The sequence below is a fragment of the Papio anubis genome, chromosome 7 (genome assembly GCF_008728515.1).
Source record: "Papio anubis isolate 15944 chromosome 7, Panubis1.0, whole genome shotgun sequence".
NCBI classification, from domain to species: Eukaryota; Metazoa; Chordata; class Mammalia; order Primates; family Cercopithecidae; genus Papio; species Papio anubis.
The window spans coordinates 161,741,824-161,766,058 of NC_044982.1; the positions used below are offsets into that span (position 1 = coordinate 161,741,824).

The 24,235-nt window shown below is 46.1% G+C and overlaps 1 protein-coding gene across 1 annotated transcript; it reads left to right on the forward strand.

Moving 5' to 3' along the window:
* Positions 1 to 14,103: 14,103 nt before the first annotated feature.
* LOC116275913 (endothelial lipase-like) lies at positions 14,104 to 23,429 on the forward strand. Its single transcript, XM_031668995.1, has 2 exons — positions 14,104 to 14,254; positions 22,956 to 23,429. The coding sequence occupies exons 1-2, from the start codon at positions 14,104 to 14,106 to the stop codon at positions 23,231 to 23,233; spliced, it is 429 nt and encodes a 142-aa protein (XP_031524855.1). The 3' UTR covers positions 23,234 to 23,429.
* Positions 23,430 to 24,235: the final 806 nt, after the last annotated feature.

The window sequence follows — 24,235 nt, forward strand, 5'->3', positions numbered from 1 at the left end:
AAAAGTGACGGAAAAGCTGAAGAACCACCAGGGAAAGGCCAAGCAACCAGGCTTTAGCAACATCCAAAAACCTCTGCCACTTTCAAAATCCTCTGACACTTTATTTTGCTGATAAGATCATGAAAGAAGATAGTTGTATTTGTGCATGGAAACCAAGGCATTCCAGGAGTAGCTAGAACCTGGTGAAAGTGGGATATAAGGAGCCTCACAGAGAAAGAAACTATCTTTTCGAATGTAGCATCACAAAGAAATAGTCTCTGCTGAACATCTCGCCACAGAGGGAACAAGAGACAGAAATGTTCAGGCTTCTTGGCCTTCCTGGACTCCAAATTTCTGCAAGGCACTGCCACTGGCTGCACCTACCAGGAAGGCAGCCTTCATGGAACCCTGAAAATTGTAGATGCCGCCTGTGTAGAACCAATCAGAAAATGGAGAAGAAAGACACGTGAGAGCAAAGACGTAAATGTGCAGTAAAATAGGCTTGCTAGATAAGGAATTTTTTCTTTTCTTTTTTTTTTTTTTTAGACGGACTCTCGCTCTGTCGCCCAGGCTGGAGTGCAGTGGCAGGATCTCGGCTCACTGCAACCTCCGTCTGCCGGGTTCAGGCTATTCTCCTGCCTCCACCTCCTGAGTAGGTGGGACTACAGGCACCCGCCAAGCGCGGCTAACTTTTTTTTTTTTTTTTTTTTTGTATTTTTAGTAGACACTGGGTTTCACCGTGTTAGCCAGGATGGTCTCAATCTCCTGACCTTGTGATCCACCCGCCTTGGCCTCCCAAAGTGCTGAGATTACAGGCATGAGCCACCGTGCCCGGTTGATAATGAATGCTTTTTCTACATTATTTTTACAGAATCTTTTATTATTTATTTAGTTTTTGTATTGATTTAGTCTTAATGCATTGGTTCATACTACCATTTCAATATTGAACAGAAGTGGTAATAATAGATACTCATATTTTACTTCTGACTTCAAAGAGAAATTCAAATACTTCTCTTTGAATACTGAAGTAGGGTTGTTTTTGTAGACACCCTATGTTAATTTAAATGAGTTACCGTGCATTTTTAGTACGCTAAGAATAGTTTTTATAGTTACTGAATGTTTATGTTTTAAAAGTGTGTTTTAAGTTTATGTTTAAAAGCTTATATGATACATCAATAGAAATGTTTATATAATTTTCCCTTTAATCTGTTATTGTAGAAAATTATATTTCTATTGTTTAATCAACCTGGTATTTTTAAGGCAAATTAGATTTGTTCATATTATACACTTTTATGTGCTACATAATTTAATACTAATTGTAATGTATTTTAAATTTTTTTCCTCTTTCTTTATTGTTCTGTATATTCTTGTACTCTTGTCAGGTATAGCATTAAGTTTAATGAATTAACAGAATGATTTGCAGAATACTCTTCATCTCTGTCGTCTACTTTTCTATAGTTTTGGAATGATCTACTTACTGAAAATTTTATAGAGTTAATCTATAAAACCATTTAGTGCTACTTGTTTTTTATTGGCCACTACACCAATTAATACTTAAATGATTATTCAGGATTGTTATTTATTCTTGATTAAATACTGATAAGTAATATTTTTCTAGATAGTTGTGTATTTCTGCTTATGCTTTCAATTTACTCAAAGTAATTAATAGTGTGCCCTCATTTTCTTTCTAATCATTAAGTATGCCATTAAACCCATTTTTATTCTTAATATTTATTTTCTGGGTAACATTTATTGTTCCTTGATAAGTCTGAAGAGGTTGATAAATGTTATCACTAATTTTAGAAAAACAATTTTTGGCTTTGGTGATCCTCTTTGTTGGCCTAGTTTTCATTTTATGAATTTATTTTCTTATTATTTACTCTACAATCATTGGGTTTATTCTTTTGCTGATTTTCTAAACTCATTAGAGTTCAACTTTCTTCTTTTCTAATTTATGCATTTAAGGCTATAATTTTTCCTTTGCAGAGAACATTTGTTGTGTCTCCCACATCTCGATATGTACTATTTAATTATCTTCAGGTGTTAAGAAACTTGCATATTTTCATTATATATGGTCATATAATTGATTTTTCTACAAAATGAAAATATTATATAATCTTCACTATCCAGTATGATAGTCACTAGTGGCTACTGAACACTTAAAATGTGCAACTGAGAAAATGAATATTTAATTATATTTACTTTAATTAATTTAAATATAAACAGCGACATGTCTAATGCCCACCTCATCAGACATCTCAAAATAAAAAAGAAATGAAACATGAGCTGATAGAGGATATTTGTGTAATAAACATGTTTTGATGCAGGAGTTGTACCACAATGGTTGTATATTTTTAAGCTGATTTATATAACCTAGCAGAGAAGCAGACCTGAATTAGCCAAAAGAGGACAGAATCAAAGGAGCTATATCCATGAGCAGACCAACTGTGAATGTGGGTATGGGATATAGTATAAAAGGGGAAGTCTTAGCATAATATAGAAGCCTAAACATTCATTCATAATAGCAGAAGATGAAGCACAGTGTGTGAGTACACATGGGTATATGATGGGAGCATGTTGTATTTTCAGTATGTTGTTTCCCCTTCCTAATTATTGAATGATCCTTGTATTACTGAAGTTTGCCAATATTTCCAGCTAAAAACTAATTGTCATAGCCACTCTTGCAGTAGATTTGGCTAATGAGAACAGGCATGATTCACTGTCTGTAAGCAATAAATCAAGAGATAAAAGTCAACCATTCTTCTGTTGACTTCTTTAGAATGAGGAAGAGTAGGCTGAAGTCCAACCAGCAATCTTCTATTTCTGATATCCTGAGAATGGAAGACAATCATCATTTGTTTAATGAGTATGAAGCCACCAGAAGCAGCCATGAACTGTCTTCCTCCAGATATGTTTTAAGGTTATACATTTTTATGTGTTTACTAAACACAATTCTTGAAAGAGGCATAATTTACAAGTGAGGCGTTGATAGTAATGCAAACTAAAATGTGGCTGAACAAGGTAGTCAGAAAGTAGTTGGGTAAGTTTCATATGGTACAAGACAGAGCTGGCATTAAGAAATAATACCATTTGATTACACCATCATTTGATGTATATTTAAAATGAACTACATGCCTAATGAGACTGTAAAACTAAAGAAAATGGCAGAAAATGTTTAAAACATTACATGCAGGTGTAAGTGGCTCTTACTGCTACTTTTAGCAAAGTCCTGCAAGAAGATGAACTCAGATAAAGCTATGTGGGCTGCTTTGCAGTTTCTGTGTTCCTTCTCTTCAGAAAAATAATATCCGGATGAGGTAGGAATATACATGATCCAGAGACCTCAGATTCCAAGTCAATATTTTGAAAAGCAGGACACTGTCATAAGGATTGTCAGTTGCCTATCCAATAATCTCTGTCCCCATCTTCCACTGACATTGAATCACTCTGCTGTTAGGAATGCCCTATGCTCAGGCACCCAGGAAGATGGAGAGATGATAAATAGTAAAAGAGGAAATGAGTTGGCTGGGCGCGGTGGCTCACGCCTGTAATCCCAGAACTTTGGGAGGCCGAGGAGGGCGGATCACATGGTCAGGAGATGGAGACCATCCTGGCTAACATGGTGAAACCCCATCTCTACTAAAAATACAAAAAATTAGCCAGGTGTGGTGGCGGCGCCTGTAGTCCCAGCTAGGCAGGAGGCTGAGGCAGGAGAATGGCCTGAACCCGGGAGGTGGAGCTTGCAGTGAGCCGAGATCGCGCCACTGCACTCCAGCCTGGGCGACAGAGCGAGACTCCGTCTCAAAAATAATAATAATAATAATAAAAATAAAAAATAAATAAATATTTTTTTAAAAAAAGAAAGAAAAAAGAAAACAATGTGAGAAGTCAAATCTGACTCCAGTGTTTGGCTGGAGTGGCTGGAAGGATTTGTTTGCCATTTATTGAGACTGGGAAGATGGAGGCCAGAATAGGTTTCTGGGGATGATCAGTGCTTCAGTTTTGGACATGATGCATTTGAGATGTTTTTCATGTATGTAAGAGGATACCCAAGTGTGGGTTCAGGGAGGAGGTTCAGCCTGGAGATAAGATCTGAAAACCGGCCAGGCGCGGTGGCTCACGCCTGTAATCCCAGCACTTTGAGAGGCCGAGGCGGGCGGATCACAAGGTCAGGAGATCGAGACCATCCTGGCTAACACGGCGAAACCCCGTCTCTACTAAAAATACAAAAAATTAGCCGGTCTTGGTGGCCGGCGCCTGTAGTTCCAGCTACTCGGGAGGCTGAGGCAGGAGCATAATGGCGTGAAACTAGGAGGCGGAGCTTACAATGAGCTGAGATCAGGCCACTGTGCTCCAGCATGGGCGGCAGAGCAAGCCTCCGTTTCAAACAAACAAACAAACAAACAAACAAAAATGGTGGGTTGGACGCGCGTGGTGGCTCATGCCTGTAATCCCAGCACTTTGAGAGGTCGAGGCAGGTGGATGACGAGATCAGGAGATGGAGATCATCCTGGCTAACACGGTGAAACCCCATCGCTACTAAAAATACAGAAAACTAGCCGGGCGCCGTGGCGGCACCTGTAGTCCCAGCTATTCGGGAGGCTGAGGCAGGAGAATGGCCTGAACCCGGGAGGCGGAGCTTGCAGTGAGCCGAGATCTGGCCACTGCACTCCAGGCTGGGTGACACAGCGAGACTCCCTCTCAAAAAACAAACAAAAAAAAGGCTTGTTGAGGTTAGTGGTCATTAATTGAATTTAGCAGTATTTTATTCTAGTTTGTTCTGCTGTGGTGGTATAGGTACAAGAATAGGTGAAACATTGGATTTAACCAAGAGTTCAGTGGTTTAAGGAAATTGACCTGGGAACCACATGCCCTTGACATTTTGGGGTGGGAGGTTGGATGGGACAGGAATAGTCATTTTTATTAATTTTTTTCCTGTGTTTATTGGTCCATTTATTCTAGATCTTCTAGAATCAGTTCTTTATCACATATTTTGCTAGAAAATGGACCATTTTGGATCAGGTTTTTGCTTTGTTTTTTCCCCCCACAGAACTTTGGAGATGCCCAAAGCATTTAAACTTGACCTTCACTTGCTGACCTAGGCCTCCAGTCTGCATTTGCCCTGCCCTCTTCAGTCTGTGAAGTGACGGGAGAGAGCCGCACGCCAGCAGGTGGCTGCATGGTGTGCCCAGCTGTGTTTCATCAGGACAGTGCTGGCTACAGTTCTGACCCTGGGAGTGAGGCAGGACAGGTAGTCAAGGAAGCCACCATGTTCTTGGGAGGCAGCAAGCACGATGACCGTACAGTCAACACAACAAGCCTCCGCATTCGCATTGTAACTGAGCTCATTCAAGCAAAGCTACCTTCAGTAGGGACCTTCCCCTCTAGAGAGCATGTACATTTTCATTTTCCCTGTCCTCAGACTGACCCTTTGCTCATTGTAATAGTAAAAGACACAGCCCTTGGAGATTTAAGATGCCAATGAGACACGTGACCTACGAACAAACATATGTGGCTACTGCACATGTGGACCCAGAAGACCCCCACAACATGCTTACTGGCAACACCTCTTCCCACCTTCTTATGAATAATCATGTAAGACTTCCAGATAGGGAGTCCCCTAGTGCCAGGCTTTGCTGTCTCATCCTTACACGCAGCCTGCTCTGAACACTCTCAGGGTCTACTGTTGTATCAGTCCATTCTAACGCTGCTATGAAGAAATACCCGAGACTGGGTAATTTATAAAGAAAAGAGACTTAAACTGACTCACAGTTCCGCATGGCTGGGGAGGCCTCGGAAAACTTACAATCATGGTAGAAGGCACCTCTTCACGGGAGGGCAGGAGAGAGCGTGAGAGGCAGCAGAAGAAATGCCAGACACTTAGGAAACGATCAGATCTCGTGAGAACTCACTCACTATAATGAGAACAGCATGGGGGAAACCGCCCCTAGGATTCAATTACCTCCACCTGGTCCTGCCCTTGACACGTGGGGATTCTGGGGATTACAACTCAAGGTGAGGTTTGGATGGAGACACAGAGCCAAACCATATCAACTGTCTATCCTGCACCTAACTCTCAAAATAGTATTTTTCTTTTGCAATACATTACTCTATGCTACACTTCCTTTGCTGTGTGTTTCCTGGTTAGATTATTTTAAGCCAAGAAGACAAGAACCGAGGCATCACATCAGCTGTCTCTAGGCCTGCTCAGAGTCATGAAGTTCTTGGCTGATCTCATCAGTGGTCATTTAGATTTTGTGTACAGGACAAGCAGGAGATGATTATTAATCTGGTAAATGAAATAACACTCTTGGCTGGCTGCGGTGACTTATGCCTGTAATCCCAGCATTTTGGGAGGCCGCGGCGGGAGGATCACCTGAGGTCAGGAGTTCAAGACCAGCCTGGTCAACATGGTGAAACTCTGTCTCTACTAAAAATACAAAATACAAAAATTAGGCAGGTGTGGTGGCACGTGCCTGTAATCCCAGCTACTTGGGAGGCTGAGGTGAGAGAATTGCTTGAACCTGAGAGGTAGAGGTTACAGTGAGCAGAGATCATGTGGGTGACAGAAGCAATAGAGGGAGACTCCATCTCTAAACAAACAAACAAACAAACACACTCTGAGCTGAACCACTCTGGTATGCTTTTGTTTTTTATAAGAGTGGGAAGGGTGGGGTGAGTGGAGCTTGACAACCATTCCCTGAGCCTCTCATAACGTGGCCAGTTACCAGGCACAACCTCTCCCAAAAGAAATGTGCCAGGCCCCGTGGGGTTCTCAAGTAAATCCTTTTGAACTCCCCCAAACGCAGGTTAAACCTAATTTTTCACCTGCTTCTTGTCTATCTAAATGCAGGAAAAAAACACACAAAACGATGCATGAACAGCATGCATGAAGTTGCACAAAAATAAATTATTCAGCTTCCCCTAGATGTTTTGGAAGACTCCAAGAAATTGGAGCTCATGATTTGCAAGGGTGGGGAAACCAGGCAAGGCATGGTGGCTCACACCTGTAATTCCAGCACTCTGAGGAGCCAAGGTGAGCAAATCCCTCGAGCTCAGGAGTTCGAGACCAGCCTGGGCAACGTGGTGAAACCACGTCTCTACGAAGGGGGAAAAAAAAAAAAAGCCGAGTGTGGCAGAGTGAAACCCTGTCAAACAAAAAAAAAAAGAAAGAAACCAAAATACACCTATCAGAAGCTACCTTCATCATTCAGGAGAGCTCAGGTCACACTGCAAGGGGAAGTATCAATTTAGGCTCAATCACCTTCTTCTGTAGTCTCTCACCTGATGCTTCGCAGACTGTGTTCCTCGAGAATTCTGATCCCTCACGTTAAAAGAAAAACTTCAGCCAAATTAAATTTAAAGGAGTTTAATTGAGCAATGCACGATTCGCGAATCCGGCAGCCCTCAGAATCACAGCAGCTTCAGAGAGGCTCTAGGGATGCCTTGTGGTCAGAACAAATTTACAGGCAAAAAAAGGAAAGTGACATACAGAAATCGGCAGTGAGGTACAGAAACAACTGGACTAGTTACAGGTTGACATTTGCCTTATTTGAACACAGTTTGAACACTCAGCAGTCTCTGAGTGGCTGAACTGTGGCTGCTGAGTTTGGACAAGACTCAGCTATTGTTACAGGCACATACTCCTAAATTAGGTTTTCAATCTCATCTCCCAATTAAGTTAGGTTGTGGTTTGTCCACAAGGACTCAAATATAGAAGTCGGGGTCCTTCCCAGGCGACGTTTAGTTTAACACTCGTTAAACACTTTCTGGGGCGAGGGTGCTGTGGTCAGATCAATTTAGTAAAAGCTGAAAACTCGGTCCCTTTCTTGGAGATTCACAACACACTTCACTCACGTAATCCTGTAATAAGCCCTTTCTACGTGCCAGGCTTTATTCTGGGCTCTGGGAGAATGGTAATAAAGGAAAGCAAACCCAATTGCTGCTTTCATGGATCTTTTACCCTAATGGGGAGATGGGCATTAGTCAAATCGCCAAACAAATACTGTATAATTACAAACCAAGCTAAGTTCTACAAAAGAAAGGAACATGCTATAGGAAACCTCGGCAAGGGGTCAGGGAAAGTGGCTTTGAGGAAAGGATGCAAACAGGTATCTGAAGCTTGCAGAGTTCGCATTAAGTAGGTCAACGGCCAGATCTTGAGGTTTTAGGATGTCCAATAAAAATACACTGTGATCCACATAATGGAATTAACAACTTCCCCAGCAACCACATTATAAAAAGTAAAAAGAAGCCGTTGAAAATTATTTTAATAATATATTTTACCTAACTCAGTCTGTCCAACCTAGTGTTATTCCAATAGGCATTCAACGTAAAAATTATTAGTGTGAGAATTTACTTTCTTTTTTTAGTCTTAAGTCCTCAAAATCTGGTGGGTATTTTCTGCATCCAGCACATCTCAGTGTAGAGTAGCCGTGTCTCAAGTGCTCAGTAGCCACAAGTGGCCTGTGGATGCTGCCCTTGATGACATGGATCTAGAGGAAGTGGCGGCAGGGCCAGTGTAGCAGGAAGGCAGAGGGACAAGGGTGTGAGGTGAGGTGCTGCCATTCACTTGGGCCAGTCCGTGGAAGGCGGTATAGGCATGTTAAGGATCCTGATCTTGAAGCTGAGCCACTGATGGCATAAGACATATTAAAAGTGCTGAGAAGCTCTGCAGTGAAAAAGCCTGTTCTTGCTTGTTTAACTCAATGTTCCCATTTTTATTCCATGTAACACCTAACAATATCCTAGGGCCACACATTGGGAAATGCTGTTCCATTGACCACACTTAGAGGAAGTCCTGCTGCTAATATAAACTTAAGCAAGAGTCGGGGACTGTGGCTCACACTTGTAGTCTCAGTTACTGGGGAGGCTGAGGCAGGAGGATGGCTTGAGGCCAGGAGTTTGAGACCAGCATGGACAACATAGTGAGACTCTGTCGCTGTATAAAACAGAACAAAACAAATTAGCTGGGCGTGGCAGTATGCACCTGTGGTTCCAGTTACTTGGGAAGCTGAGGTGGGAGGACTGCTTGAGCTCAGAAGTTCAAGGCTGCAGTGAACTATGATCAAGCCACTGCACTCCAGCCTGGCCGACAGAACGAGATGCTGCCTCAAAAAACAAACAAACAAACAAACAAACAGAAAAATCCCCCAAAAACCTTTAAGCAGTTGGAGGTTTCAGGCCTCTTAACTTATTGAGGCAATAGACAGGCTACATGTTACTCAGAACTAAGACCAGGTAAGCACAGGGATGCTGCTCCCTTGGTGGAAGCCTGGCTCTCCCTTTCTAAACTGTGTAGGCGGCAAATGACTCAGGAGGACCCAAGTGCTAACCAAGAGCCCAAAAGTAAAGGTTTTTCATCCTTTACGGTCTTCCCAAGTCTTACCTTCAGCCGATGGTCTGTCCTATCAGTTTGCTTCACTTGTACTTTTTCTCTTCTCTGCACGTGGAATTCAGAGTGTGAGTAAGCTGTGCATTCATTTCTATTTCTCATTTCTTTTTCAGTTTCCTACAGCATCTAGCACAATGCCAGGAATATGGTAGGTGTTTAATAAGTATATGAAGGGGTCATGTATGTATTTTTTTTTTTTTTTTTTTTTTTGAGGCAATGGTATTCTTTATTTCAGGTCTTCCACTAAGTCTGGTCCTCTCAATCCTTCATCATCTCTTCTGTCTTTGAATGGGGAGAGGCCATGGGGAAAGCACCGATCTTGGAATTAGAGGTGGGGAGCCAAGGCTGACGCCTGTAATCCCAGCACTTTGGGAGGCCCAGTCAGGAGGATTGCTTGAGCCCAGGAGTTTGAGACCAGCATAGGCAACATAGCGAGAGCCTGTCTCTGCAAAAACATAAAAGAAAATAAATAGCTGGGCATGGTGGTGCACACTAGTAGTCTAGCAACTTGGGAGGCTGAGGTGGGAAGATCATTTGAGCTCAGGAATTTGAGGCTGCAATTAGCCATGACTGTGTCACTGCACTCCAGTCTGGGTGAGAGAGTGAGACACTGTCTCTAAAAAACAAAACAAAGCAAAACAAAAAAACGGGAATCGGTAATTCAAGTTCAAGTTTGTGTTCCATCTCTGCCTTTTTACCAACTGTGTGATCTTGAGTAAGTCAGTTAATCTGGCTGGGTCTCGGGATCATTATCTGTAAAGTGAGATGGTTGTACTAAGTGATCTCTAAGGTTTGTTTTAGTTGTAACACTGTAGATATATGCTGTCCAAAATGGTAGCGAGCAGCTACATGTAGCTATTGAGCACTAGAATATGGCTAGTCTGAAATGATATGAGGTATAAGTGTAAAATGCACACTGGAATTCAAAACAAGAATGTAAAATATCTCAATAATTTTTTATCTTGGAAACATGTTGAAATATTTTGGATATGTTGGGTTAAGTAAAATATATTATTAATAATTATTTCTTTTAAAAAAATGTTTTTACTTATTTATTTGGGTAGAGATGAGGTCTCCTTATGTTGTCCAGGCTGGTCTCAAACCCCTGGCCTCAAGCCATCCTCCCTCCTTGGCCTCCAAAAGTACCAGGATTATAGTACAGGCATGGGACACCACACTCAGCCACTTAATTTTATGTGTTTCTTTTTACATTTATAATAGGGCTATTAGAAAACACAAAATTATATACGTGCTGCTGTGGACTGAATTGTGACCCCCTCAAATTCCTACGTTGAAGCCCTAACTCCCTATGATGGTATTTGGAGATGGGGCCTGTGGGAGATCATTAGGTTTAGATGAGGTTATGAGACGAGGCAGCATGATGAGATTAGAGTTGTTATTGGAAGAGACATCAGCGTTTTCTCTCTCTTTCTCTCTCTGCCATGTGAGGACACAGTGGGAAGGCAGCCGTCTAGAAGCCAGAAAGAGGGCCCTCACCAGAAACCCACTACGTTGATACCCTGATGTTGAACTTCTAGCCTCCAGAACTATGAGAAAATAAATTTCTGTTGTTTTAAGCCACTAAGTCTATGGTATTTTGTTCTGGCAGCCCAAGCTGACCACGAAGTGCAGTTTGTATTATATATTTCTGTTGCACAGCATTGGTCCAGATATCTGGGAACTCCTACTTACCAGCCAGCTTTCTGGTACTTAGGACTTTCTGCACTGTGTCTGTGAGAGCACAGGGATGGTCTCTAGGCCAGTGTTTCCTCCCTGGTAGCTGCTCGATAAACATCTGGCAATTCAGTCATTTTCCGAGTTGCGAGAATATAAACAGTGTCTGGAGAATGTGTGTAAAAGAGGACTTCATTAAGAGAATATTGGGTAACAATTAGAGTCTCTGCAGGGCAGAAGAACCAAGCTTGGAGGATATGCTCAGGCAGATAGCAATGTCCCAACTCCCACTGCAGACTAGTGTGGGGGTGACTCCACTGCTGCCTCAGAGAACCAGAGCTGGCTGCCCATTGGCAGAGTGGAGTGGGTATGTGCTTCCAGTCTCATTAGCTTCCAATTCAGAGCTCAAAATGATTGAGTTTGAATCGGGGACTCTAGCTGCAAGGGAGGCTGGGAAGGTGAGCAATTGCTTTTGAGCTATTTTTAGTGGAAAGTGGGCTCTTATCATAAGCAGAAGATTTATTCCTTTAACATAGGAAGGTTCTCTAGAAGCTGGGCTGCCAAATAAGAATGACTGGAACCCTTTCCTTGTGTTGCCTGAGACCTTGAAATTTTGACTGCAAGGCAGCAAAAGTTTCCACCGACACTCCTCAGCTGCAACTCCTTCACGCGGGAGGCTTTTCAGAGCTCCTTGTTCTTCTGGGAAGTATGAAGCAGAACAGTTGATGTCATACATTCTAACACTACAATTATCATTTCTTTTTTTTTTTTTTTTTTTTTTTTTGAGACTGAGTTTTGCTCTTGTTGCCCAGGCTGGAGTGCAATGGCATGATTTCAGCTCACCGCAACCTCCGCCTCCCAGGTTCAAGCGATTCTCCTGCCTCAGTCTCCCGAATAGCTGGGATTACAAGCATGTGCCACCACACCTGGCTAATTTTGTATTTTAAGTAGAGACGGGGTTTTTCCATGTTGGTCAGGCTGGTCTCAGACACCCGACCTGAGGTGATCCTCCCGCCTCGGCCTCCCAAAGTGCCACAGTCATAATTTCATGATGTCCTTTGAAAGTTCTTGCATGGTATTTTAATATGGAGACACAGGAGGGCACTCTAATCAACTAGCAATAAAACCTAAACAGTTTCATAGCCTTGGCAGCTAAGAAATGGATGTTGGAAAACACAGGTTTTTCTTTTTTTCTAGTCAGGATAACCAACTTTGCAGAACTATCTTACAAAAATACCCCGCAAAATACCCTAGCTTCTGTGGGGGTGTCTCACCAATGACAAAGGCTCTCGAGACACACCTTCAACATTATCCAGTTAATGTTCTAAGGACCACGGCTGTGAGCAACTCAGGACAGGGAAGGAGTTTGTTTTTGTTTGTTCTGTTGTCCAAGCTGGAGTACAGTGGTGTGATCATGGTACATGGCAGCCCTGAACACCTGAACTCCTGGGCTCAAGGACTCCTTCCACCTCAGCCTCCCAAGTATGAATAGCTTGCACCACAGGTGTACCACTTGGCCTGGCTGTTTTTTGTTTTGTTTTGTTTTGTTTTGTTTGGTAGAGATGAGTGTCTATGTTGCCAGGGCTAGGGAAGAGGATTTTTGACTACAGCTTACTCCCTGGCTCACGCACTAAAGAGACGGAGAGCGGGTGGCCAAGGGCTCATATTTAAAGGTCAATTGGCCAAATGAAACCTAGAGCAGAGGAAAGAGACCTGGTTGTCCTGAGCCTTTCTTCAAATCTGCAGCCTGTCCCCATGACTCAGTTTTCCCGTCTGTAAAACGGAGATAACATCAGACTTCTATATGTATGGTTTGCCAATGAAGACAGAGAATGGGAACAACGTATCTGGGGGTGACATTCACCATCGCATACAGACCATTGAGATCTATACTAAAAAACGAAAGGCAGCCTGCGTGCTGTTCATGAATGATAGCACACGGGAGGGACACAGCCGCTCCGCTGGCAGGTGGAGTGACAAAAGGAGGGGAAGTGGGAACAGGATCTGCTGGCTCCGGCCGGGTTTCCGCACACAGGTCTCTCCAGCCGGAGCCCGGACGCCAGGGAGGAAGGGGCGCGGGGCTGCTGCGGGGGGAGCTGCTTCCCCAGGCAGGGGCAGGACCTGTTCAGGGCGACTTCAGGATTACTCACGGTCCAGGGTGTCGCCTTGAAGAGCCGGCTCCTCCGGGCTGGAGCCAGGCTGGATCGCGGGGCGCAGCCTCTCCGCCTCTCCCGCCCGCTCTGCGTCCACACTGGCTGTTGGTGCAGCCTCCGGGCAAGTGTTCCCGGCTCAGCACCCGCTCCCCAGCGCCAGACGCAGACTCTGCGCCAAGTTCTCTCTCCGGTCTCTGCTTTCTGCTCCAGGACGCTGATCCAAAAAGAGAAGCAGAGCCTGGGGGAAAATGATGGAGAAAAGAGAGAGAGGAGGTGCCCGGGTTCACGCACCAAGGAGTTACTGCGCATGCGCTGACACCAGGCGCCGGCCAAGGGTCTTAGACCCCAAACCTCGGCTCCCTGATCCCTTTGAGGGGGTCTCCCGGTGTTCCTGTTAGCCCTCCACCCGACCGGAGGAGAGCGCCGGCCACGAGTCCCACCCCGCGCTAAGTGCTTTCCTACGTGAACTCTTAGTTTTCCCAACTTCCCTGTGTTGGCGGATACGTTAACCGCCATACCGCACCCTCCGATCCGTTCTCACCCACCTGTTGCGGAGGAGAGAGCCGCCTCGGAGAAGCTGGCTGACCCGCCTGGAGTTTTGCAGCGAGTGGCGGAGCGAGGACCCCGAGCAGGGACTGTGCGATCCTCCAGCGCCGGCCACAGCCCACAGCCCCTGGGCTCCCCAGGTTATCGGGCGGCCTCAGCGGCTGCACCTGCTGCAGCCCTCGCTGGGCGGGAGGGGTGGGAGAAGGACCCAGGGACTGCCGGGTGGCTCTCCCCAAACGGACTCCCGGCCAGGGGCGCGGATGGACCAATTCCAGAGAGAATGTGGCTTTGCACCTTGCAGAGGGTGACCGCCTTCTCCAGGGATCGCGTCCCCAGCGGGCGCAGGATTTCGGGAAGATGTCCGCTCCCGCCACTTGGGGTGGCAGGGGCGAGAGGAGGATCTGGGGGCCCGGGGAACGGCAGTGGGAGAAAGCTGGGGTTGCTGGAGTCGCAGCTGCCTGCGGAGCGGCCCGGGAGGAAGCGAGGCCGAGCGTGCAGCGTCCAGGCGGTGAGTGTGCAGCGCTTTCATTCAATCTTTCTCCAGTCTCGGTGTCCGCGAAGGTGTGACCAATCAGAGACCAGAGACGGGAATAAATTACGCAAATCACTATCTGACAATGGATCAGATGACTCCCATTCTTTAAAAACCTACCTCTATAGGAGTGTGACAGCAGCAAGCCCTTGCCTCTGGGCGGCTCCAGACGGAGCTGGTTCTGGTGGAAACCCTTCACAGGCTCCCTGCCACCGCCCGCGACTCCCAGCAGCCAAATGTTCATTTACTACCTTCTCCGCTTCCAGCCTCCCATCCCCTGGCCGAGAGAAGGCTGCCCACTTCTGGTCTTACTGGCCCAGACTGCTGGAAACACCCAGAGATGTCTTTTAAAACTCCTGTTTCAGGGGAGGGGGTGTGGTGGTGCAGGAGGAGAAACTCCGTTCCTCTGCTCTGTTTCTGGAGCCTCTACTGTTGCTTTGCTGCGAGGAGGCCCGCACTTTTTGATCCGGAGGGATGGCTGGAAGGTAACGTGCATTTATTTTTATTCCCTCCAGCCACTTCTCTGTGCTGGGTCCCCTGTGTCTTGCTGATTCTTCAATCCCTCCTTGTTCCTCTGAAATTCTTCCTTTCCCACTGCGCTGCCCATTTTCTTCTCCAATCCACCTTGGAGTCCACTTGCCTCTCTGCGCTTCTGATGGGGGCATCCCCGGAAGATATGCAAGAGGCGAAGGCTGGCAGGGTGCGCTGGCTCTTGCCAGCCCTCTCCTTGCCTCAGCCCGTGCTGGTGCTGTCCAGCCAGCCGAGTGGCCTGCCAGCGGCTCTGAAACCTTGTCCTCATGCCTGAACCTGGAGGTTTGAGAGTCAAGGAAGGTTGTCAGAAAGAGCTCTGTCTCTTGCAGCTGCCTTTTAATCTTGGTGTAGGTGTCTTGAAAGTTCAGGTGTCAGGGTAGCTGGCTTTGGTTTGATTCGTGCTTGCAGTTAGAGTCCAGTGGGTCACTTAGGCTTAGCTGCAGGACTTATTCCCCCAGGTTGCCAGCCTTTTCCTCTTCATCACTCTTGTGCTGCTCCTGCTCTTCCTCTTCCCACTCCTCCTCCCTTTCCTCCTCCTGCTTCTAGCTTTTCTTCCTCTTGGGTTCTGTATTGCAGCCTTTTCCAGTGGAGGCCGCCTGCCCTGAGGGAGCCAGAGTCAGTCACCCAGAGCGAGAACTCAGTCAGCTGGTTAAACAGTGGAGGGCTGGGTAGCCCCTAAACTGAACCCCATCATCTCATCTTCTACTAGAGTCTGCTGAGCTTGTGCCACATGGTCTGTGTCGCTTATGCATGTGTGGGAGGGTTACTGTTAATGAATGGAAAACCTTGCTTTCCTCAACATGTTCCCAACTCTGGTGCTAAGTAGAAAAGCACTGCCTGGGGGCAGGTCTCATCTCTGGCTCCTCACCTGTAAAATGCTAAAGTTCCTTCTAACTTCTGTGTTCCCTGCCTCTGAGTATGCGTGAGTCATTTCATTCATTCCAAAAAGCATTTACTGCATGCCTACTTAGTGCCAGGCACTATTCTGGGAGCAGGGGAGACAGCAGTGAACAAAACAGATGGCAATCTCTGCCCTCGTGATGCTTATGTTTCAGTGGTGGGAAGACAGACAGTGCACTGATCACAACATCAGTGGTGCTCAGTGTTATGGAGAAAAATCAAGCAGCGGAGGAAGGTGCGGCATGCTGGTGGGGGAAGGTGGCGCGATTTTACAATGTGGTCAGGGAAGGCCTAATGGAGAAGTTGACCACTGAGCAAAGAGCTGAAGGAGGTGAGAGAAGGAGGCATGAGGACATCTGCGTGAAGAACAGTCAGAAAGTCTCAGAGGCTGAAATGCCCCAGGACAAAAGTAGAAGGAAGGCAGCTAGAGAACTCTGGTCAGAGCAGGTCAGACGGCAAGGGGAGGAGTCTTTGTCTATATATGGGTGTATCCACAGATCTGTCTCGGGAAGCCAGCAACCTCCTTTTCTCCCAGACTTCCTCATCTGGTCTCTGCGTGAGTGGCTCTCTGGGTAGAAGGTGGGAGCTGTGAAACTTGTTGTGTCCATGGTTCAGATTTCTGCTGGTTGGGGCTTTTGTTCATTACTTTCATGACAGTTAACCTGGTTTCTGCTCATGTGCATTCAGCAGCATTTTCTGGAACCTTATCCCTCTTACATCTGCTGCCTTCTTCCCCCTACCCTCCTTTCCCTCTACCCTCTCCACTGCTATATCATTTTCCTTTTGCTTCTTAACTCTCAGATAAATTAACTCCAAGATGGTCATTTGGCATCTTTCCCTGCTGGGTTATAGGAGAGTTTGATACTCTAACTTCCTCGTCAGTTATCCAGGGATGCATCCCAGGATGACTGGAAGAGTGCTGGCTGGGGTCCATTTATGACTTTCTGAAACAGGGTTATGATGACAGCACCTACCTAGTGTTAAGCTGCAGGGGCCATCAGTGACATGAGCTGCACTGTGGGAGCAGGGCCATCTCCTAGGTGGCACTGTGCATGATCAGCGAAGCTGGAAGGGGGAATTTTGTTGTTCTTAGGAGTTTCTCCATGGCTTTAATCATTCACTTAACAAACTGGATGAATGCCTGGCACATGCCACCACTAGAAAGGGTGCAGAGGATGCCTGAGGTTCCCTAGATGGGGACACTAGGGGAAGCCTATTTTCCAACAGGCCTTCAGTCTCTTGCCTCCAGTTCCAAAATCCACAGTCTCTCAAAATTGGAAAATGTGTTTGGTAACTTGTTTGGCAGGAAGACCTGGCCTTACCTAATCTGAACTCATTTGGCAGCAGAAACCTGGCCTGAGATGACAGGAGGCTATTGATTATCTTTATGTTTGCCCTCAAATGTGAGTGGTTATGTATTTCTCTGCAGAAATATTAGGGTGTTTGACCCAGGGGGGATAGCTCAGACCCCAATGGCAGCATTATATAATATATGGTATATGCACCATAATGCCTTTCTAAAATCTGAAAACTTCTGAATTTTGAAACTCACCTGGTCCCAAGCATTTCAAAAAAAAAAAAAACTGAGGACCCGTACTCTAAAAGTAGGAGGGGGCTGGGCACGGTGGCTCACGCCTGTAATCCCAGTATTTGGGGAGGCCAAGGCAGGTGGATCACCTGTGGTCGGGAGTTTGAGACCAGCCTGACCAAATGTCCTTTTTAGTCACAGGACTTTTTTTTTTTCAAGTTGAACTCGCACAGGCCCCCAGTATATGAGACACAGAGAGAGGGGGGTGCTGTGGGTGAAGCGGGGTGGGTATATGACGACAGGTTGTGTTAGCCTCACCAATGGGAGCTTTTGCCTTCCCTGGAAACATCTCAGAGTCTCAGAGCACCAGGGAACACAGTTTGAAAACCGTGGGTCTAGTCCAACAGGTGAGGAAACAGAGACGGAGAGGGAAGGCAACTTGCCCAGGGGCAAACAGCTAGTAACACAAGACCAGAAGCTGGATGGAGCCCTGGCCCCAAAGCTTTTGGGTGTTCACTTTAGGTCTCCACCCAAGGCCTCAGGGGAAAGAATGAATGGTAGATTCTAGTTTGAATTCTGCCTCTGATTTACTTTATTTTATTATTATTTTTTTTTGAGATAGAGTCTCGCTCTGTCCACCAGGCTGGAGAGCTGTGGCATGATCTCTGCTCACCGCAACCTCCAACTCCCTGGTTCAAGCTATTCTCCTGCCTCAGCCTCTTGAGTAGCTGGGATTAGAGGCGCCCGCCAGCACGTCCAGCTAATTTTTGTATTTTTAGTAGAGACAGGGTTTCACCATGTTGTCCAGGATGGTCTCGATCTCCTGACCTCGTGATCCACCTGCCTTGGCCTCCCAAAGTGCTGGGATTACAGGCGTGAGCCACTGAGCCTGGCCTCTGCCTCTGATTTCTATCTTGTCTCCCAATAGCCTCTTTCCATGTTAAGGTAGCATATTTATGAATGATAGCTACCAATTTAGAATGGGTGGTTCAACTTTGTAATAAAAGGGACCTTTCTGATATTGGCCAACAGAAAATTGAATTTCCATGTGGAAAACTACATCTTAGTGAGCTTTTAATGTGAGAGTTTGGATGAAATCATGTAATGATTGTGAGAAGTGTGAAAGGTTTTCTTTCTCATTTTTGGACCCCTCAGGTATATACATAGAGCTTCCTCTGTGCTCCAATTAATGGTAAATTTGTTGCCCTGAACTTCTATCCTCCTTCCAGCATTATTTTATTTATAGTCACCTCTAACTTCCCCCTCACTCCCAAGATACTAACGGTGATCACCTAGAAGGAAATATATGAACAATCCTTTTCCCTGCAGCATTTTCAGTTTAAAACAAAACTCAGGCTGGCCACAGTGTCTCATGCCTGTAATCCCAGCACTTTGTGAGGCCAAGGCAGGCGGATCACTTGAGGTCAGGAGTTTGAGACCAACCTGGCCAACATGGTGAAAGCTTGTCTCTACGAAAAATACAAAAATTAGCCAGGTGTGGTGGCGAGGGCTTATAATCCCAGCTACCTGGGAGGCTGAAGTAGGAGAATCACTTGAACCCAGGAGGTAGAGGTTGCAGTGAGCTGAGATCGTGCCACTGCACTCCAGCCTGGGCGACAGAGCAAGATTCCGTCTCAAAAAACAAAACAAAACTCAGGTAGAAGAGAGTCCTTAGCTAAAGAATGATTTGGTAAAGGTGGAATTTCAGGTTTCAGTGACAAGTTGATATGGTAGCATTTTAAAGAGTATTTGTGAGGTTTTCCTGGCTCTCCTGAATCTTGTCCCTGGGCTTAAGTCTAGTAATTGCATGCACACGCACGAACGCGCACACACGCACATGCCTGTTGATTCAATGATTTGATTCATCCCAGCTTGAGAGCTTTATTTTTGATTTCCAAGAGTGTGGGGCTTGAGCTGCCCAAAGTGGGCTATGATTGTGCGGCCAGCCATGACTGCTCATCAACCCCTTGTTGTATAAAGTAGTTTGACCTGAAACCACTCGGGTTCCATTGTCTGAGCGCCTCTGCCTAGCCCCTGAATGAGAGGTGTGATGTTTCAGATCCAGGTGACTGAGTTCAAATTATAGTACACACCAGAGTCAGGTCCAGAGTGTCAGTAATAATGACAAACTGCAGACCTTGCCTTTGTCTATTTCTAGATCGGAAATGAGATGGGGCTAGGGAGGAACCTTTGCAGTTCTTTCCCCCTGCTATTTGAGTGGCATCCGCTGGGGTGAGGGTTTCTCCCCTGAGGATGGCAGGGAAGCCAGGGAGAATGCTAATTAGTGCTCTGCGATGCTTGCATGGAGCAGGAGGGCCACATGCCCTAAGCACAGCCTCTTCTGTCTGGCCTTTCTCTGCAGAGCAGGGGCCTGGCCTGTGTCCAGTTGCCAAGCAGCACCTCAGGATTATTTGACTTATCTGACACACGCTATTGTGCATGTCTGATGGGGGAGGCTGTATCCTCTCCTCTCCCCTTCGTTGATAGACATCTCATGGACCTGTGGACCAGGTGATCGCAACTGGTAAGAGGACAGATTGAGGCTTGCTTGCAGTCCTGTGTCCCGTGATGCCACTATGCCAAGGCCACCAGGCAGTCCTTAGCCTGGGCCTTGTAAGGGGATACCTGAACCCCAATCTTGCTTGGGCCAGAGGGTGTGGCTAGGGGTTAGCTAGAGTTTTACCCTCTTAGGCTTCTGAGAGACATCTGTGATATACTAGAACAGAGGTCATATATTTGTAATTGAACCTGTGTCTTGTTTGCTATAAACAGGTAAGCAAACAGACGAATTTATTCAAGAAATGTGGATTCAATGTCTATTATGCGTAGGCTAGATGCTAGTTAATGTCAAATACCTCATGTGTGACAGCTACTTTATGCTATCTCTGAGCCACATAGCAACCCTGGACATTCTACAGATGGGGAAACTAGGACTCAGTGATTGAGCAAAGGGCCCAATATCCTGGGCCCTATAAGTAGCAGAGCTGGGACTGAAACCCACGCTGTCAGATTCCAGATCCCATGCACCTCTCTGCTGTGCCATGCGGCCTTTCTTCTGTAGGTAGAGATAAAGTAGCCAGGCATGGTGGTGCAGGCCTGTAATCCTAGCTACTGGGGAGGCTGAGGTGGGAGGATCACCTGAGCCCAGGAGGCAGAGGTTACAGTGAGCCAAGATTGTGCCACTGCACTCCAGCCTGGGCAACAGAGTAAGACTCTGTCAAAACAAACAAACAAACAAAAAAGTAGCTGTTGAACTACAGCAGGCCCTGCCCTTCCAGGCCAGAATGCACAGCCCTAGAAGTTTTGCGTGCATGTGTGTGTGCTCCATTTACCGGACAAAGCAACTTTGGAGCAGTCTATGACTCAATGGAAGAGGTGGAGGTTCTCTATCTCCCCTTTATTTAAGGGGGCGGTTCTCCTCATTCATCCCTAGTTAAAAAAGTCAAATGTGTCACGGCGCCCCTGAATCTGTGGGCCACAGATGTGTGTCAGGGACAGTCAGAGCAGGGCAGGCAGGCTCTGGCTGGGTAGGTGAAGGCCCAGCCTTGCTGCCAGCCAGCCTCTGAAACTCCATCTGCTGCCCGCGTTCCTCCAGCACAGCCTGGTTCCATGGCACTGACTGTCTGGTGGGGAACTTTGTTCACACCGAGTAAAGAGCCTCTCTCTTGTATTGATTGCAAAGCAGAATGTTGCTCTGTCTTTCTCTTTTCTCCAGGGGACATGGTGAGAGGCAGGGAGAGGCCACTCTGTCAGTACCATGGTCCTTGTGGCCTCTGAAATGGGTTGTCATGGGCTATTCTGGGAGGACACTGCTTTTGTGCCATCTTTCTTTTGGGTCCTGGGCTAGGGTTGAACCCTCAAGGAGCCTGGGCTCCCTTTCTGTCTTGGTCACACATAAAGTTATCTAAATTTTTGGAAACTACATAGCATTTCAGCCTTGACCATGGTGTTCTCATGAGTAATGAGTTCTGCAAATTGACCGTCCACTCTAGACAGTAGCTCTGCCTCTTGTTTATCCTGAAATTACCCTCTCAAGTCTCCTGGTTCTAATGTGCTTGGGTCTGGTGAACATGGTTCAGTTACCCATTTCCTCCTTTCAGCACTCTTATCGGTCACATCTCCACCCAGCCTTGGTGTTTCCAGGCCTGGGTTTCTCAGCCTAGACACCACTGACTTTTGGGGCCAGGTAAGGTTTTGATGTGGTGTGGGGTGTGCGTGTGTGTGTGTGTGTGTGTGTGTGTGTGTGTGTGTCGGGGGGATTGACTTGTGCACTGTAGGATGTTTAGCTGTATTCCTGTCCTGGCCCTGCTAGATGCTAGCAACTCTCTCCATCAGAATGGGGGCCACAAAAAGGTCTCCAAGCATTGCCAGATGTCCCCTGGGGGCAGAACCACACGTAGGGGTGAACCACTGTTCTAGAGGCCCTTCCTCTCTGGCACATTTCATCTCTTAACTTTCTCCAGGTCCTTCCTGTGTGTTTGTGGGGCAAAGAGCTGTTCTGGTTGGGATAAATCTGGTTCCTGCAATCACGTGGGCTTGGTAACTGTCACTGATACTGACGGGCACTCAGTCTCTTCAGATTTCACAGAGACTGTATGAATTAAGTTATAAATTCAGCTTCCAGTTTATAAATGATAGTGAAGCACAGGGAAGTTTTTCAGTATTTGGTCCACAGATGCTACTTTTAGGAGCATCTGGGGAATGAGTATCTATTTCTAGGCTCCATAATTCATATCTACCCACCAGAATTGCTAGGAGGTCAGGGACTTGGGAACCTGCATTTTATAGTTTGCAAGTTCTTTTGTGGAATGGTTTGACATTAATGTGATTTTCAAATCAAAAGATGGTGAAAAGTCTCTCTTATTGTTCTACCTGTCTAGCTCCCTTGCCTACCCTCTCCCCCAACACACATGCATACAAGAACTAGTTGCTTGTGTGTCCTTCCAGAATTTTTTGTAGCTGTATGGTGGAATGTAAATTTAACAAGTTCCCAGTGCTATTTGTGCACTTTCAAATATGACAACCAGTGCTCTCAACAGTGCCACTTGCCTGCTCAACACAACATGTTTGGAGGCGGAAAGGTTTTCTCCCTGTGACTGCGAAATAGAGGAATCCCGGGGGCCTGATGTATGGATTCTCAGTGTGTTGGCTGACTGGATGTCCTCCTCTCTCACCATTTCACCCCGGGCCTGACTCATAACTAAGGGAAGGGGAAGAATAAGTCCAAATACAAATAGCTCAGTGTGGGGAGACTGGGCTCTCCTTCCGGAAGGATGTAGGCAGCTTAGTTGTTCTGTAAAAATTCTGCTAAAATTAAGGACGTGAAAAGTGCTCGGTGGCAGAAAGAATGGGACAAATGGCTTAGTTTCAGGCAGTCTGAATTCTTTCTAGAACTGCTGCGGTTTTAACAGGAGCGGTTCCTTGGTGGCAGCGTGAAGCTTGTGGCTAGTTTACGGGGTTTGGCTGAGGCATCAGGATACATGAAGGCTTCAGAAGTATCAATTCCATAGCAATAGAATTTAATTTCCGCAATGATGTCTTGGGGTCAATAGCATATGGAAATGGGTTTCTTATTTTCTTCCGTGCTTTCCATGTGTTGATACTCCCGACTGAGCTCAGAGGGTATCTTCATTCTGCACACTCAGACTTAACCTGTAATCAGGACTCACTGACTTGGTGCACCTGACATAGCTGATTTGGGGCCCCCTTCTGCTGCAGGCTGGGATCCTGCTGGGCCCATGTTGGAAGGGGCAGACAGCCACAAGAGGCTATCCCCGGACGATGCAGATTTTGTGGATGTCCTCCACACCTACACGTGTTCCTTCAGCTTGAGCATTGGTATTCACATGACCGTGGGCCACACTGACATCTATCTCAATGGGGGTGACTTCCAGCCGGGCTGTGGACTCAATGATCTCCTGAGATCAACTGCATATGGAAGTGAGTTCCCTCTTTTCTGCTTTGTGTTTGACTCAGTTTATCCCATCTCCTTCTAAATCAGCCACAGCCTTTAGCGTTGCAGGCACTATTTGTTCATTATTCTCACCTCCCACCACAGTGGCCTCCAACACTGTGTTTAATGTATATCGTTGTCCTCCAAGACTGACCCGGTGGTTCCTGCTCTGGTTTCTCATGTTTTAAGGTTGCAGTTGTTATTAATTGCTTGCTTCTTGCTCTCTCTCTCTCTCTCTCTCTCTCTCTCTCTTTGACAGTTTTGCCCTTTTTGCCCAGGCTGGAGTGCTATTGTACAATCCCAGCTCACTGCAACCTCCACCTCCTTGGTTCAAGCAATTCTCCTGCCTCAACCTCCCAAGTAGCTGGGACTACAGGTGCGCACCGCCATGCCCAGTTAATTTTGTATTTTTAGTAGAGACGCGTTTCACCATGTTGGCCAGGCTGGTTTCAAACTCCTGACCTCAGGTGATCTGCCCGCCTCGGCCTCCCAAAGAGCTGAGATTACAGGCGTGAGTCACTGTGCCGGGCTGATTAATTTCTTTTTATGACAAAAGGAATACACACATTTGTTGAAAGAGAAATCAAGCATTATAGACTTGCATAAAGCAAACGTGCACTCCCACTCCCACCTCTGCTTCCACTCTTCAGATACAGCCAGTATGAATGCTTTTGTGTGTATCCTTCTAGTCTTTTTTCTTTGCAAATTTATTTGTATGCAATTTTTCCCCCCAAATCACATTGTTCTGTAAATTTCTTCATTTTTATTTTTTCCAGCTTTTTTTTTCTGTAATAATATATTATGGATATTCTTTTTCTTTTCTTTTTTTAAAACACAGAATCCTTTTTTTGTTGTTGTTTTTGTTTTGTTTTGTTTTGAGACAGAGCTTCACTCTTGTTGCCCAGGCTGGAGTACAATGGCGCGATCTCGGCTCACTGCAACCTCTGCCTCCCAGGTTCAAGCGTTTCTCTTGCCTCAGCCTCCCGAGTAGCTAGGACTACAGATGCCTGCCACCACGATCGGCTAATGTTTTTTATTTTTAGTA